The sequence below is a fragment of the Fundulus heteroclitus genome, chromosome 13 (assembly GCF_011125445.2).
Source record: "Fundulus heteroclitus isolate FHET01 chromosome 13, MU-UCD_Fhet_4.1, whole genome shotgun sequence".
NCBI lineage: Eukaryota > Metazoa > Chordata > Actinopteri > Cyprinodontiformes > Fundulidae > Fundulus > Fundulus heteroclitus.
Window position 1 is genome coordinate 5374080 of NC_046373.1, and position 18267 is coordinate 5392346.

The 18267-nt window shown below is 40.0% G+C and overlaps 1 protein-coding gene across 1 annotated transcript in view; it reads left to right on the top strand.

Moving 5' to 3' along the window:
* Nucleotides 1-17534, top strand: part of angpt2b (angiopoietin 2b) — a 34631-nt gene extending 17097 nt beyond the window's left edge. Inside the window, exons 6-9 of the mRNA XM_012874484.3 lie at nucleotides 5712-5813; nucleotides 11174-11340; nucleotides 16645-16775; nucleotides 17026-17534. Coding sequence (XP_012729938.2) covers nucleotides 5712-5813; nucleotides 11174-11340; nucleotides 16645-16775; nucleotides 17026-17189 — 564 coding nt within the window. The 3' untranslated portion in view covers nucleotides 17190-17534. The remainder of the gene's footprint in view (nucleotides 1-5711; nucleotides 5814-11173; nucleotides 11341-16644; nucleotides 16776-17025) is intronic.
* Nucleotides 17535-18267: the final 733 nt, after the last annotated feature.

Below are 18267 nucleotides of genomic sequence, written 5' to 3' on the forward strand. Positions count from 1 at the left end.
GAAGTTCAAAGTCATTGACCTTTTCCTGCAAATATCACCAAACTAACAGTGACGTGAAACTTTTTTTCCCGAAGACTTCATGTCCTATTGCCTCTCAGTTTATAAACCAGTTTTACTCTCTGTATTAACTTCTCAGCCCAGTAAGACACGCGCTGCATTGTATGATGGAATTCAGCAAGATGTCGATAAATCCTGAAACTAGCATGATTTCAAGGTAATTTGTTGAGGCTTTGGCGCAGAGGTAGAGAGGGATACCATGCTGTTACAGAAAAGCAAAAAAATAATAAGCAGCGAGAGTTTTACGCCCTGCTGACTGCTGAATGCAAAGTCAGAGAAGGTGCCTCCGCTGATCCGAGGGAGCTGGATCGTGCTAAGTCGACCATGGCATCCAGCAGCAGGCTATCATTTCTGTAAATCACATCCACTGATCTTAGACTGGGCTCTCTCTGTTAGAGCTCAGCAGAAGGAGAAAAAAAACAAACATAGAGAAAAAAAAAAAGAAATAATAATGGCCATGAAACAGCTGTTTGCTATGCATTGCTTTTAGTCTAGTTTACTGCTGGCATCTCTCTCTCCCTGTGCCCCCCCTCCCCCACCCCATAGCTTCTTCTCCTCATTTCCTGTGGGCAACCAGGTGTTAGACACTGGTGCCATGTGTTTCCTGCCAATTGGGGCCAATGCGCGTTTTTCCACTGATACAAGTTAGCACCCCACCCCGCGCCGCACCGACACCCCCAACCACCCTTCCTAAATCAAGGCCGCTTTCAATCTATGCCAATTTCAATTTGGTTCCAGGTCCAGTGTGCCTGGCAATGTGGGTGGCTGTATAAAATGGGGCAAAAACAAATTGGCCTACTTTCTCAGCAGCGAGCCATTTTTTTTCTCTCACTCTCACCAGAGACAAAGGGTTTATAAATAAATCATTTCATTCAGATATTGTTTCTATTAAAAAATCAAGTATTTCCCTATCGCACATCTGTCCATTCTTCCAAGGCACATAGAGGTGCATCTCAATGAATAGAACAAATATAATAATAAAAAACGTATTTGTTCAGTAATTCAATTTAAAAAAAGAAAAACCATATAGGGTGTAGATGCATTGAACACATTCATGTGTTTCAAACCTTTAGCGTAACGACTCTGGCTTAAAGCTTAAACCCTACGTTATTTTTCTCACAAAATTTGAATGTTACACACGTAATATCACTGAAATTTTAAGTCTTCCCTGGACATTGCAAAGGCTGCTGACTTGAGAGTTGTTCAGCAGACAGCCACAGGCACCCTCCACAGAGAAGATAAGCCATCAGCATCACCGCTAAAGAAGCTGGGTGCTCACAAGATGTTGGGTCAAAACATATCAAATGAAAGTTAAGTGGAAGGAAAAACTATTTTAAAAATGTTCACCAGGAACATACTTGAGTGGATAAGGAATCCATAGCCGTTCAAGAGTTTGTTAACAAGACGCGGACTACAGCTGGAATCGGTGCTTTAAGAGCCACCTCACATAGACATATGCAGCACACAGCTTTCACAACTTCTACATTCTTTGCCACTCATGAAACAGACATCAGAAGCTTCTTACCTTTTCCAAAGTCAATCTTTAATATGAAGGTAAATAACAGCCCCACAGCCAGTCAGCGGTCCACAGCCTGGTAGCTAGGTACCCCTGATCTAAACCATTCCATTGTAGCTCTGGATGTAAATCTAGTCATCCTTCTGCAAGGTGTCCAGACTCTAGCAGATTTTCTCACAGAGTATTACATTTTGGCATCATAGTTTTGATAATTAGATCATTTTGCTCTCATCAGACCAGAGAACATTCTTGTTCGTGCCATGTTTTTTTTTTTTATGTGGCATGCGACTATCACTGAAGTAAGGCTACGTTCACACTGCAGGGAAATGCGACCCAAATGCAATCTTTTTCACAGCAATGTGAACGTCTCAATTACGATCTTTTCAGCCTCAAAAAAATCCGATCTGTAACACTTCCATATGTCGGATTTTTTTTTTTTTTGAAAAACAGCTGCTGTCATTTTTATCTTTCACGTCTCTCTCATGTCTCTTACTACACATCCAAACACAGTTGCAGCAGTTAGCGCTCCATAAGAGACCATTGTTAAGAGCTGCGCTGCTTTCCTCTTACCTTATTTCGTCTTGCTATGATTTGGTCTTAATATTGTCGGCTCCCACTCCGCAACAGTTTTCTAATAAGAAAGAGAGAAATGCCAGCCGGTATCCACATTTTTTTAACAAAACTTTATTCAGCACTTTTAGAAACAATTGCATTTACTATTACTTCCGTAAATAGTGTGCTGCTATGTAACGTCTCCATCTGTTATCTGCGCATGCGGGTCCCTTTGCGGTCTTGAACCGTTCGGACAGCAGTATGACAGCGGTCACATTTAATAGTAGTATGAACGGCCACCTCAAAAATGTTAGATTTCAGCAAAAAATCGTAACTGAGCATGACCTGCTGTGTGAATGTAGCCTAAGAGGACAAAGACAAAAAAAGTCACCTTTGCAGTTAATCAAGTCACAGGTCAGGAAAAAAAAAAGTTATTTTCTGATTGTGCCACTAGGTTGTAGATCTCTACAGCTGCTTCAGAGTTACCATGAGTCTTTAGTTGCTTTTCTGACTGAAACTCTCCTTGTCAGTTCAGATGGATGGCCAGATCTCTGTAGGTTTGCAAGTTTTGCCTTTGGCGTCTAATTTCGAACGGTGGATTAAACACTATGTGGGATATATTTCAAGGTTGCAATGTTGTTTTAAACTTCTCTAGAACCTTGTGTTTGACTTGTCTGCTGTGTTCCTTGGTCTTCATGACGCTGTTTGTTCACTAATGTTCTCTGACAAACCTCTGAGGCCCTCACAAAGCAGCTGGATTTTTACTGATATTGAATTACACACCAATGGACTCGTGTTTACTGATTATGTGACGTCTGAAGGCAGTTGGTTATGCTGGATTTTTTTACTGTGTAGGGGGCCGAATACATATAAACATCATACTTTTCAGATTTGTATTGGTAAAATAAAAAAAAAAACGTTGGAATCCACACTTCCTCGTTCTTTCAGTTCACAGTTGTATCTAACACCTAAACTTCCACTAAAATATAGTGCATAGTAGTTTTGTAGTAATGATGTGAAAAATGTAAAGGGCTGGGGATATTTTAGCAAGGCAATGTGCCCAGGGATATACAACTGGTCCTTGCATAGGTACTGGTAGCTACACATGACTGTGTGCAACAGCCTGTGCAACAGTGCGCGTTAAGCAGGCAGAAGGAAGAATGAGCTTCACTCAGGTCAGAATCCGCCATGAAAAAAGTTCCCCGCTTTATCTTCAAACTTTACAGAAAATGTCTGGTTATGCGCAGCTGCACAGTTTGATACTCTTCAGGTGTGTGTGTCCAGAGTGAAGAAAGTTGGCAGAAAAAATATATTATCTTTCTTTTTTATTAATACATTTCTTTCTAATTTTGAAAGTCATACAAACACGGGTTCAAATTTTAATAATGCCAGATGTAACTATGATTTATATAAAAAAAACAAGAAAATATCCACTTTTCTTTAATCAATAGTGATAAGTAGTCATCACTGCTGCTTTCATGACCTAAAGTGACAACATTGTACAAAAATCCAAATAAAGTGCTCAGAAACAAAACAACGAAAACCCCCCACTTTCCAGGTCTGTTGATTTAATTATACATGTTTAAGCAAAAAGGATCCAAGTAATAAAAAGCATTTAATCTTCCGCTCACAGGGGGAAACTCGCTCATTCATCTCGTTACCCGTACAGGAGGCTGGAGGACGTCCAGCAGAACACCTCAAATGTCTAAAACAAGTCTAGATTTCCAAATCTGTCGCTAGATGAATAAGTACAATTTATTTCTAGTCATTCCTGCAAGCATCTCCATCTGGCAGAATGTGCCGCCAGGAAAGAAAGAAAACAGTCGGCTGTAACCCAAAACGCTCAACCAACAACACCCCCCCCCCCCCCCCCCCCCCCCCAACGCACACACACACACACACACACCACACACTCCTAGGATTTTTGAACAAACGGGGATGTTGGTTTTTCCACCCCACCTGGGTCACATCATTGTGTGACACCCTGAGGGCTCCCTCCTCGTTTTTATGCTTTTATGGAAGCCCTCAAAGAACAGACAGGATATGGTGTGGTTTATTTCTTCATGACATCACTCTCCTCCTTTTTGTGAGTCTACTGGTTATGGAGGTTGCGATGTTAAAAGTAAAGGCCCTGCCTAGTCACAAATACACTCGGCACTCAATTGACTTTGAGTGCCTTGGAAAAAATAAGAGTACATGGTTGTGGGGAGGAAAGGTAACATACAACCTCCTTTACTCTGCTACCTCTAAATGAAAATCCAGTGAAACCATTCGCCTTGAAAAGTCAGATGAATATTAAATAAAGTCCTTTAATCAGGGCAGCAACCAATAGGCCACTCTGGAGAAGCTAAAGAGGTCAATAGCTCTGGATTGAGGAATCAGTTAACAGGAAAACCAACAGTTGTGCAACCCACAAAGAAGGATGCCATTGTTGAAAGGAAAAAATTAAAGCCATAAGAAGTCTCATTTGCAATTTGTCACAAGCCATGTAGGAAACAACAAACACATGCAAGAAGGCTATATGCAAAATCCTGTGTGTGGTGGGAAACAAAACAACGCACAGTCCCCTGAACACAGCATCCCAATGGTCAAATGTGCCAGCAGCATTATATGGTGGGGATACTTTTCTTAAGCAGAGAAATAAGGTGGTAATTAGGACAGATATAGAGCAATATGCAGGGCAATCCTGTAAGAAAACCTGTGAGATGTTTGACCTAAATAGCAAAATGGTTTAGCACAAGGCATATTCAAGCCATAGAAGATGTATTATTGCTTGACCTAAGTCCAGTTGAGAATCCGTGTTAATATTTGAGGATTTAATGCACAAAACTAGTGGCCACAGCAGCAAACTGTAGAGACAACAAACAATGGAGACAACAGGAAAAAGTGGTTCTACAAAGTTTTCTAAATACAAATGCACTCAACATTTTTAAGATTGCTGTTGTAAAAAAAATAAAAAATAAATAAAGCGATGCATCATTTTTCTTCTACCGCACAATAATGCACTAGTTTGTGTTTAAAACAACAATGTGACTATGTGATGTGACAAAATGTGGAGAAATCTGATGGATATAAATTATTTTTGCTCAACACCTTAGGTGTTCAAGTCGGATAATATGAATAATCATGCTAAAAAATCCGATGAAGTATTGTGCTTTTAAAACTCAGCAAAGACTTGGTAAAAAAAAAGGAAAAAAAAAACACCAAGGGTCAGTCTGTGAAAACATTTAATCTTTTAGCTGCTGAAGAGCCCCACTGTACTGTTAGCATCTGGTGGACAGTAATGAAATGACTCTCACCATCTGGTCTGAGACAGAACAGACTCCGGATCAGTGTTCAGGGTCCTCGGCAGAGAGCAAAAACGATTCTGGCAAATGTGTATGCGGCGATTAAATAACTTGTCAGCCAGCTCTTGTTGCTCAAAGTCTTTTAGTTGAGATATCGCAGAATGACTAAATGTGTCCACGAAGTCGGCACCTTTCAAACACAAACTGTCTCTGGCGTGCTACCACAGCCTATTCCTTCTACCAGGACTGAAAAATGAGCCCCGGCTTTAATTGTCCTCCTTCCCCCCCCCCCCCCACAGGTGTACTGTGACATGAAGACCAGAGGTGGGGGGTGGACGGTGCTGCAGCACCGGAGGAACGGCTCCGTCGACTTCCACCGCAGCTGGGCCGAATACAAAACGGTACGTTTTCAAGACGTCAAGGGTGCATCGGCATGGTAAGGTCATGTGGACCGGCGCTGCAGGACTGCACAGGAGGTTTCAATAACTGTCCATGGGTGGTTTGGCATGAAAAGGCGTGGGAGAGCGGCTATCCTGTGATCCCAGGTGACCTGTGGTTGTTGAATTTGGCTGCCCTCGTGTTCCCTACCACCCCCCATGTTATTGCACCTGCCCTCGCTCCCTCTCTCTGCGTTAACCCCCCACTCACATATAAACACACACACACATCATTCATACACAAACGCTAATGTTTTGCAAAGTTGACTCAGAGAACACTATTATTTTTTTTATCAGTCCTCGAGATTGCTAAAGCTTTCCTGCAAAACAATCTAAAGTGCGCACGAGAGACCGTAAAGTAGCTCTTGTGTTTTGGCCCTGTCACGCATGTTTTAACACTTGTGACTTTTGTTTTGGCCAGAGTGTCGGTCGTGTTTTATTAGATGTGATTACAAAGTGTTTCTAAATGGAAAATGTATTCTGTTTGCTCAAGGAAAACGGTGAAAAAAAGCAGCAAATGAGAGATGCAGGGTTTTTTTTTTTTTTTTTCGGGGGGTGGGGTGGTTGACTGGATGTGGTGTTATTATGTCTCTGATCGGCACCCACAAATCAACTGCAATTGAGAGTGCAAACAGAGAGTGACGGTCTTTCAAAAAAGACTGGAAAACCTCTTTTAAGGACAATATTTTTCCAAGTGGATGATAAACATTTGACTCCAGCTGGGGGGCGTGGGAGCACGGGGGCCCCCTCAGATGGCAGATAAGGTATGCGCTAAAACGCTTTGCTGCTTCTGTTCCTACTCCATAGTCTCCGAAGCTCTGGTCAGACTTCATCAAAAGTTGCACCCCCCGGGGTTCTAGTCGGGTGATAAATGCTTCACACCTCCCTGCACTGTATCTGCTCACAGTCGAGAGCAATAACAAAGAAAATGTGTGACAGCTAGACTTGTAGTTCCAAGGATTACTCCTAGCTTTATAAACTTAGCACTTTCAGAGGCATATTTGGATAACTTGTCATTTTGCATTTGGAGAAGCAACATAACGTTGTTTTGTAGAACAGTTTTGAAGGCCTCGGCACATTTTTTGTCACATTGGAATCACATCACAGTGCTTAAGTAGGATTTCATGCGATAGACCAACACATTGTCGTATGTTTCATCTCTGAGACAACTGTTCAGTCCATCGCCCAAAGATGATAACGATATGACAAAACCAACCTTACCAGGTTATGGCCATCCACTCGAAGCAGGCAAAATGCTCCTGATAACTGTGAAAGAGCTGCAGAGATTCACGGTTTAGATAACAACTGTTATCTGTGGACTTCACCGATCTGACCTTTATGAAAGTGCTGCAAGATGAAAGCCATTGTTGGGGGGGGGGGGGGGGAGCTATCAAAAATATTATCAAAAGGAGCAACAAGCAAAATGTCATTATTGTACATGGAAAGAACTAAAAAAATAGTTTTGTGAAGAACTAAAGGTATCTTTTTTTGGTGCACTATGGTAGAATGTCACACACCATCTCTCTGTGTTGTTCTCTAGTCTCTTGTTTACATAGCTGGGCATGTACGTGCAGCTGCCACTCAGGGGTTAACTCTTCCCTGTCCATAAAATGCTACCACCAGGCACAAAATGGCGGCGAGCACATTGGATCAAAACGTTCTCTTGCTAACAGCATTATAAAGTTATGAGTTACTTACTTCTTGAATAGAAATGTTCCTCTGAAAGGTAATGCTGTTTGTCTGTGTACATGGGTGAGAAGGCCCAGGGGGAAATGGGTGCTGGGTTGCAGCTAGAGCAGAGCTAGAGAGGCGGGGCTTAATGCACGGCTTGTTTTGGTCTACAGACAGTGCTCAAGCCCCACCTAGTGGTTAAAAATCGTTCACTGGTTCTTTAATTAACAGCAAGACTTTGTGGCCTGTACTTTCAGCTTGGCGAAAAAGTTTGAAAAAGGTGCTCAGGTCAAGGTTAAACTTTTTGGCCTGAATACAAAACATTACGTGTATTAGAAAATTAACGTGGGACATCACCTTGAACACAATGAAACATGGTGGCTGCGGTATCATAATGTGGGGATGTGTTTTCTGAAGAGGGAAAGCAAAAATTGTCAGACTTGATGGAACGATAGATGGTGCTAGATACATGGGAATGTTGGACGAAACCCTGTTAAAGGCTGTAAAAGATTTGAGACTGGGTTACAAAAATGCACCCCTTTGTGTTGGTCTTTAACATAAAAGCTTAACAAAATGCATGCAATGCTGTTTTTGCTTCTAATTTGACAAAATCTGAAAATGTTCAGTGATTCTAAGTAATTTTGCAAGGCGTTGTATGCATGTGACTTAGTGGTTTATTAATCTGAAAATCTGTTTGCTTTTTGTATCTCATAAATTCATTGCCCGGTTTTCTTGCTATGTTTAGGCATCTCAGTGAGTCTATGCTTCTTCTTCAGTGAGTATAAAGTCCACCAGGGGATATTATATTATATTATGATATATATTATCATACTAACAAAACAACAAAACATTTAAAGAATAAAACTAACAGCCTGACAAACAGAAACCATAAGAATATATAGGCCTCCTATAATCTAATACCTAAATGTAGACAAAGACCAGATGTGATGGAGAGAAAACAAAAAAGACCAAGTGTGGCATTTATTGTAAGTCTAACATGAATTCTCACCCAACATCCACAAAGTTTGTCAATTTAAGCATTTAAAATAGACAAAAAAAAAATAAAAAATCCAAAGCACCTTAACAATATATAACTGATGATGGTATTTATCAGCGCAAACCTGACGGTATCATCTTCTGTAGAGCCATATGACTTTTCAATAATGTTCTGAGGAATTTCTTTCCACTTTTATTTGCAGGATTGTTTTGCTCATTAAGGTTAGTAGTCCTTTATCTTTACACAGTCCCATTATTGTGCCAGGAAAGTTAATGTCTGGACTTTAACTTCGCCAACACCTACCGTCCTTGTGGCAGCCGTTATGCAGCTGGTTAGCTGATGGCTTTCGGATTATGGTCCTGCTGGTCTGATCCGTTTGCGGCCAAGCTTCAGTTGTCAGACAGATGGCTCCATATTTGACAGTAAAATTATTTGGTATACAGAGGAGTTCATGTCCGACTCAGTGACCGCAAGGTGTCCAGGGCTTGTGGTCTCCAAACAAGCCGTCCAACCTCCCCTACTGTGCTTGACAGCTGGTATGAGGTGCGAGTGCTGAAATATTTTTTTGACTTTTGCCAAATGCACTGTAGCAAAACATCTCCACTTTTTGGCCCATCGGTCCAAATGACATTCTTCCAGAAGTCTTGCGGTTTGTTCAGTTGTAACCTTGCAAACATAGGCATTGCAATTTATTTTTAAACACACTTTCTGCTGGCATCCTTTCCAAACAAGCTTTACTTGCCCGGACCGGATATGTTTTTCAGCACACGTTCATGCCTGTAGAGTATGAGACATGGTTCTTGTTTATTTTTCTCTTTGTTTTGGTTGTTAGCTTAGTTATTTATCTGACCTTGGTTTAATTGTGTCAGAATGCTCACTCCCTGTTTTAACTATATTCATTTTTCCACCTTAATAATTAAGGCAGAAAAAGTTGCTTTTCAAAGAGCAAATGTGATATTTTTTCCCCCTCTGCCATCGTTTCAGACACTTTTTCATTATTTTAGGGGATGTTATTTGCAGCAACTGAATGTTACTCATCCTTTTTTTCTTGTAGAAACAGTAAGGGTTTATTTCAATAATAACACAGCGCTGCTGCAGTTACTTTTCTATTTACCACTCATCCATCTATCTCCTGTACTTAGCCCTCAGCTCTGTCCAGATTTATCACCACTGGGTACTGGGAAGGCTTCAGCCTATCTCTGTAGACAACTGGTAAATTGCAGGGTAAATACAGTTCAACAATCACTTTATTTATTTCACCACCACTGCTACACAATTTGCATAAATGCTGCACGCAAAAAGTCCCGCTAATGAGCCGATAATAACATAACTTAATCTCAAGGTGCGCAATGGAGACAGAATGTCTGCATTAAAGAAAAGCCTTCATACAGGCCTGCTGAATGCTAAACTGACTGAAACGGCAGGGAAGTGGCTTTTTGTTATTATTATTATATGTTTTAACCACTTGGGGCAACGTGGACAGTATGTAAGGCGTTGAACTCTCACCATTGGATGCTCAGGTGATCAGTACAGAAAAACAAAAAGAAAACTGTTTATGCCATTCTGTTATAAAAAAAATCAATAAAATAAAAAAATAAATAAAAAGTAAAAGAAGATATTATGTCATAAACTGACTGACACTCTATATCCAGTACCACACTGAAAAAGTGACTCCATTCCAGCATATACCCTGATGTAAAGAGCCTTTTATGTAAAACAAAATGTGACCAAATTCTGTTTGTGATGTTCACATTTTTAGAATACAATAGTTAACATTTTTACTTGTGAACAGTAAGATGATCATTTCTCTCATAACATTATAATATTTTTAAAATTACTTTGATATTATAATATAATGACACAAAAAAATGTATTCCTCTAAAGTCTTTAGGAAAGAACTGATAATTACATTAAACCACTAAGAACAATTGTGAACTATTGTATTACCTAACTTAATAAAACAAATCCTTAAAGTATTTGTGGAAGAGTTCAACATGAATTATTTTCATTTTTTTGTGCAAAGAGTGACACGAATTCAAGATAGCAGTGATGTTGTAATACATTTTTAGATGAAGGAGTGCAGTGCTTAAGTGTTTAACGTGCAGGTTAGATTTCTTACTGTCTTAGGTTAGCGTCTTACAAGACTGGGACCAAAACAGGCGAGGAGTTAAAATAAATTCCTCAATATAGAGGCATCTGCCTGACTGTATTTTTAGAAACATCCCCCCAAATCTCTCCCAAATATAAATATTACCTATGTTTTGTCCAATTCATTAATCATTTTTGCTTCCTCTGCCAAAAATTTGGATCACTTACATTCCTGTCAATGTCTCAGGCCCAAACAATGGATTATTTCTCAAAGCTAGTGGTTACTTTAGCTTTTATTTTATTTAAGCCAGGCAGATGGAGCGCCGACAGGAGGCAAAGGTAAATCCACGTCTCTCATGGCTGGTCTCTAACTTGTTGGAATGGAGTGTTTTACATCCCAGATGCAGTCAACAGTCTTAACACATCAAAATGATAGATGTGCCTGCCCGAAGTGAGCTCCATTTTCATATTAACTCCAAAAATACTTGGCAGATGGCTGGAAAAACCATTCCCCTAGTTAGAATATTTTCTTCTTCTATTGCTTTTTCTGTCTTTGTGTTGAATCCAGGGCTTCGGAGAGCCATCAGGGGAACACTGGCTGGGAAACGATATCATTCACAAGCTGACCAGCGCGCAGGAATACAGTCTGCAAATCCAGCTCCGGGACAGAGAGGGGAACGAAGCCTTCTCTCATTACGATCACTTCTACATTGACGATGAAAACCACAACTACAGGTAATATTAGATAACATGTTTTTTTTCTTTCAGAAGAATTCCATTTCTAAATAAAGTTCTGTTTGGCCAAATAATAAATTAAAACTAAAATGTCTTGCGAATGCATGTGTCCCAGTGGAAGATTTAGAGATAATAATTATAACATTGTCACATTACATGCATTAAGATGAATTTGCAGTATTGGGATTTAAAGCAATAGGCCAACAAAAAGTATTGCTAAGGGTGAAAAATGAAACATGCCCTTTAAACGTTTTACATACAAGTCTAAAAAAAAGAAATTACATGGTGTTGCATTCAGTCCTTCAGAGTCAACCTTTCGTAGAACCACTTTTCATTTTCCTATTAACTCCGACCAGCCCCTTGTCACAGATGAAGAAATGTATCACCATAGTACAATCTTTGCCATCACCATATTTCACTGCAGGGATGGTGTGATGGGTATCATGTAATGCTAGTTTTCTGATACACAGCAGTAGTCTAAGCGCGCACATTCCTCCCAAAGAACCTTCTTCCACATGCTTGCTGTGTCTCGGTTTGTAGCAGCCCGGAAAACCTCCAATTAGGGCTTTCTTCTTGCCACGCTTTTAGGAAGACAAGATTTGTGGAGAACACACCTGATAGTTGTCCTGTCAAGAGTTATCCCACCTGAGCTGTGGAGTGGTGCAACCCCTGCAGAGTTATCGTGGTCCTCTTGGCTGCTTCTGTCTTGTCCAGCCTGTTAGTTTTGGTCATTTTCTATTTTCCAAAGATGGATTAACTCACACTGTTTTACTGATAAGGTGAATTTTGGAGACACTTGGTTGCACTGGATTAGATAGTGGTACATCAGAGTAAAGGGGGCTGACTACAGCAATAACAATATGCTTTGTTGTCTGTCAAATATTTTCAAGATGAAAAATATTTTCCATTGCACAATTATTATTATTATTATTATTATTATTATTATTATTATTATTATTATTATTATTATTATTATTACTTTCTGTGTGTGTAGTAAATAAAATTCCAATATATTGTGCCCCCCCCCCCCCCCACACACACACACACACACACACACACTTTAATGGCAGATGTCTTAAATGGGGTCATAGTGAAGTTCTATCTTCAAACCCACACGCTTCACTGAAATATCACTTAAAATGAGAAGCTAAGCGGAGGTCATGGAATGCCTTCACTTTTCTTCCCACGTCACAGCAGCTCCAGCTGCCCCTGAGATTCCCCACAGGGAGCCACATTCCCCCCTGGAGTTTAACTGAAACCCTCAGCTGTAGCTGCCACTGCCGGGAAGTGACAAGTTGAACAAAGCTCTCCCCCCGGTAACCCTGCAATCACTAACGAGATTATGTTTGGGAGTGCTGAAGCTCTTATTCTTCTGGAAGGAAATAAGTTAAATTTAATACAAGGTCTGGAACTTGCCCCCATTTAGCGTTTAAAGAGGCTGATGATTTGAGGGATGACAAATCACAATCACATGTAGGTTTAGGCTTTCAAAATCCTTAATAGTTCAGCAAATTGAGTTTCCCCGAGTTTTTTTTGCACGTAATTAGCGCAATAAAATGGAGTGTTTCACCATTTCGCCTTCGGGCTACTCTGTGTGAGACGATGCACCTGAGTCTGTGTAATCACTTCACTTTGCCCGCTGCATCTGAGATCACATTCTGTTTAACTCGTACCAGCTTTATATGCACACTGGAAATCGCCGGCTTGACCCGGTGGGTTTATATTATTACTCCCTAACCACAGCTCTGGGTGCGCCGCAGGAAGTCGGCGGTAGAGATTCTCATTCCCAGCTGGATCCAGTGCACTCCCTGGAGCAGTGTGGAGCTTTTCACCTAAAACTCAGTTAACAAGATTCATACATAAATCATTGACATGGCAGAAAACCTCCTCCTTTGAGGTTGCCAAAAATAGCCGTCCTTATAGGGAAGGAAGTTGTGGACATTCCCTTAATCCAAACCTATCTTTGTTGCTATGCAGAAAACAACAACATAAAAGGACACCTACCTTGTTCTGCAGATTTAACAGAATAGCTTAAGTAATTTGTTTGGCAATAAGGGCTAATCGGAAGGCTTTTAAAAGGGTTAGAATAACTGGAACCTGCCATCATCTGAACATTGCAGTGAAAAAGTAGTCCTCCCTTACAGATTTCTTTTTTTTGTTTGTCGTAATTTAATGGTTAAGATCATCAGACACAAACAAGCAGTTTTTAAGTTATGGTTCCATTTATTAGGGGAGAAAGACTATCCAAATCACACTGACACTTGCCCCTTTGTTATTTGTCATCAGCTGTAAGATAGCATACCTTTTTTAAGTTGAATTTAATTTCACTAGCCACACCCAGTTCTGTTTACTAAGCTAATAGGTTCAAAGAAGCAGCACCCTATGGCCCCAAGAGTCGTTATCTGCAAATGGAGAAAACATGTAACTGTGGTGACTTTTCTCAGGAGTCGCCAGCCCACCAAAATGACTCCAAGGACATATCAACGACTATTCCAGGAGGTCACAAAAGATCCATAAACAGCCCCTAGGGCACGGCAGGCCTCACTTGCTTCAGTTGATTCAACAATAGGAAAGACTGGGCAAAAAGGGCATCTGTGGGACAACAGTCATAATTGTGTAGTGTCTCTTTAAGACAGCTTAAGTTACTGATTAATGATGTGACAAGTATACATCACTACCCTCTGTAGAGAGTTATAAGAAAAGTGTGCTTGAGGATGTATGTGTGGACTTTATATTTAAATCTCCTTGCTCAAAAGTAATGTTATGGACTCTGTTTGCTTCATGGAACGATAAGACAGCCGCCATTCAACCGGGCTTTCTAAGGCCAATGAAGACTGCTTAATTTAATGGCTGTGGAGTTCCCAGTACCAGTGTGGTGGGGAGACTTTTGACTGTCCTGCTGAGTATTACTGTGTTTCCTCTCAGCCATATAGTTACAGAGCCAACCCATATTACAGTGACAGACTTCCTATAACTGCTGGACTTGTGAAGTCTGCGTCAGAAAATCCCAAAGGAGAATATCCATCAGTTTGACTTTGACCTCAAAACCACCCAGATTATGCAGCAGAACAAAGTTTCAAAGCACATCAGCAAATCCACCTCTGAGTGTCTCTTAGACAAACGCAAGGTTTTGGAGAGGCCTAGTTAAAACCTGAGCTTACATATCACTGAGATTGCTGTGGAGTTACCTTAAACTATTTTGCAAAGAGGAGCGGGTCGAAATTCCTTCACAGTGATGTAAGCCACTCACTCTTGATATAGCAGCTTCAAATCCCCTAGGGGGGTAGGGGAGGGAGTTTCTTTTTCAAACAGGACCAAGTGTATAAAATCATCTTCAGGATATCTTTGTGTGTTGACAAAATGTGTTTGCTGTGTGACAAAAAAGTAAAAAACAAGACATTTTTGAGGGCGCCAATTATTTTCACAGGACTGCATCTTCCAACAGGATATCCTGTAGTCTCTCATTGAAAGTGCTCGATTTCCTTCATATCGCTAATCTCTTACAAAGGCAAAAAAGTTTACTTTTCTGCCCCTGACAAAACTCCTAAATGCACCCCTTTGCTATTCCATCATCACTCTCCTCCCCCACTGCTGTCATTTCAAGCTCTCCTCTCGCATCCCTTCATGACGCGTTTCCCAGCCCTTTGAACCTGAAAAGTCACGAAGAAAATTCTTCATTTAGTCATCACAGACGGCGTGCCTCACGGCGACAGAGGGGGGGACACAGGGGTGTCAGAAAACTCAGAAGGAGAGCTTGGCTCTAACTGGGACAGAAATATGGGGACAGAGGAGACGCTGTGCAGCAGGACCCACCTCTTCATACACTCTCTTCAAAGCAGCTCTGATTCACACTTGGGTGGACAAATAAGCACGGAGAGCCACACATGCACACTCATTCAGCCAGTCAATACTTTGTAAGAGAAGAACGACTGGAACTTGGGCAGAAACTCGTTTTCAAACTGGGTTGTATCTCAAAGCGCGGCATGGAAGGAAAATAATGAGATTTCTTTTGGTTAGTTTTCGCAGTGATGTTTAACAACAATGTGAACCTGAGGCGAGCTTCTACCTTGTATGCCAACAAGGCTGTGATATCCTACAGTTGCTTTCTAGAGTATATAACCTAGCATTTTTTGTAGACGTATTATTCATTATTATTGTCTTTGTGGATGTGTGCTGAATGTGAATCTATTGTGGTGCAAAGCAGACAGAGAGCCTTTATCCAAAATAATACCTCTTTATTTTGATTTTATATGTTAAAAAATAAGTAACAAAAAGTGTTGGATACTGGTTAATTTGCTGTTTTCTTGTAGGTTTTTTGTTCAAGTCATACTTTTTTCCTCAGATTCTGACATCAAATAAAGATATGAAAAATATCCCTATTCTTTAGTATTTGAAAGCAACAAACCTGACCTGCCCCAGGGCTTGGGGGTGGCGCTACGGTGGTGCAGGGTTGGAGGGGTGTTGAACTAAAAAGTGGACACACCCCTGGTAAAAAAAAAGAAAAAAGACAGTGTGATCCAAAAGTAAGACTTAAGGGGCTGCAGGAATTCCTGCTAAGTACTTGTTTTGTTCTTTATGTGACAAAGTTCTACTGTTGTTTAGACCAAGGAGCAGGACTGTAAACACAGAATACTATTCTTCCAAAGAGAAATAGCCAAGCAAGAACAAAATCCTCTAAAAACCTATGGAGGGACAGTATAGTCAGATAAAACCTAACTTAAATTTTAGGCCACAATTCTAAATGATAAGTTTGACACAAGAACAATGCTGGACATTGTAAAAAAGACCACAAAACCCGAATGAAAAATGGCGGTGGCAGCATCATCATCTGGAGTCACTTTTATTCAGATGAAGCTAGGGTTTTGTTGACCTGAATGGAATTTAAAAAATTCCAAATTCCAGTTAGATTTATTCCAAAACCCTTCAATGTCCGCTAAAAAGTATGAAATAAAAGGGATTTAAAATTTCAGCATCATATCGATACCATAACCACATCAAAATAAAAAAACAAAAACATAATAATTACTTGAACTGAATGTGAGGTTACAATTGTTGGCTCACTTGAGAGGACTGTTAGGAAGGGTGTGTAGACTTGTTATATAAATATTTTAATTATTTTTTGATATATATACTCAACTTCTAACAATTTCCAGGCATCAGCGTCCCAATGCCATTTTTAAATTCCAACAAGTTGTCCAACGTGGATTTATTGTGACTAATCAGAACTGGCTGTTCATTTTACAGTAATTCTGTTTATTTATTGATTTTATTTTATTGATTTTTTCCGCTCTGGTTAAAATCTAGCCTTCACATCGAGGGGTTCAGTGGCACCGCCGGCAAAACCAGCAGCCTCACCCACACTGGTAGCCAGTTCAGCACCAAGGACAGAGACAACGACCGTTGCACTTGCAAGTGTGCACAGCTCTCCTCGGGAGGTACGAGCTGTCCATCAAATCCTGCTACTCATCTGCCCCTGTCTCAATCTGTCTCTCTTTACAACCCATCTTGTTGAACATTTTTATTCGTCTCCTTGTAAATGTCCTGTGGAGCTTTTTATTTCCCCTCTGCTCCAGCATAAAGTTACTGCTGACTTGTAGCTTTTACATTTAGGTGTTAGATTTCACGAGCTTCCATTTGACTGATTGTGACTTTCTCCTTGAACTCTCTGGAATTCTCCCTCTCCAGGATGGTGGTTTGACGCGTGTGGCCCATCCAACCTGAATGGCATATATTACCCCGCTTCATCCAATGTAGTCCGCTTTAACGGCATTAAGTGGTACTACTGGAAGGGTCCAAATCTGATGGCTACCATGACAACCATGATGGTGCGTCCTGCTAACTTCAGATGAAATGGCTTCTGATTGATGGATCCTTGGAAACTTTATGTTGCAGACAACTATAACAATCAATGGCCTTGAATAAATATAGGTGGCGAGCGAAGCCTTCCAACCAAGACTGCCATCCAGTTGGTCAACAACCCGAAAAATGACTCTTATGAGTGTTTCTGAAAGGGTCCTCCTTCTGTCACCACATAGGACTTTTGGTAACGAGATAATAATTGAAGGACCATCAAGCACAACACTTTTGTTTTTTCGAACATGTCATGTTTAAATTTATTTTAATAAGGGAGCGTACTAAACTTGGTGAGGTTTAGAAATTAAAACAACATATTAGGTTCAGGATATATATATATATATATATATATATATATATATATATATATATATATATATATATATATATATATATATATATATATGTATATATGTATATGTATATATATATATATATATATAATTCTTAGAAACGGTAAGGAATAGACATTTTTTATTATGTAAAGCACTGTGGCCAAAATACTTGTTTAGGTCTAGTAACAAAAAAAACCTTGTTTAAATGGAGCAAACATGACAAACATGTTGAAACTGGGGTGATGTAACATTTTGTGTAATGGAGCATTCCAAGTAAGGTACTTGCTTATTTCTTAAAATGAAAACAACATGATTTGGTGTGAAACATAGTGTAAACGTTGTGAGAAGACTGCAGAGATAAAGAAGTTATATTTGATTTAATGTAACATGCTATGACCAAAATATTTGCTTACATTTAAGATTTGAGAGTTTTTATACTTTTCCAGGTGTAGGAAACATTGCTAACATTGTAAAAGACTTCAGGGATGAGATACTTTGTCTAATGTGCCATTGTGCGCAAAACATATGGACCTGTTTATGGATTAAAATTAAAGTAGAGGAACTAGAGTGTGAACGTGAAAGACTGCCGAGATAGAGAGAGGGGACATTTCCATAATGTACAAATGTCTAACCAAAATACCTGGTTAGATTAAGGAATTACAAAATAAATTGGTTACATGTAGAACAAACAATGTAAATGTTGTGAGACAGTGCAAAGATCGGGATTATACATTGTTTA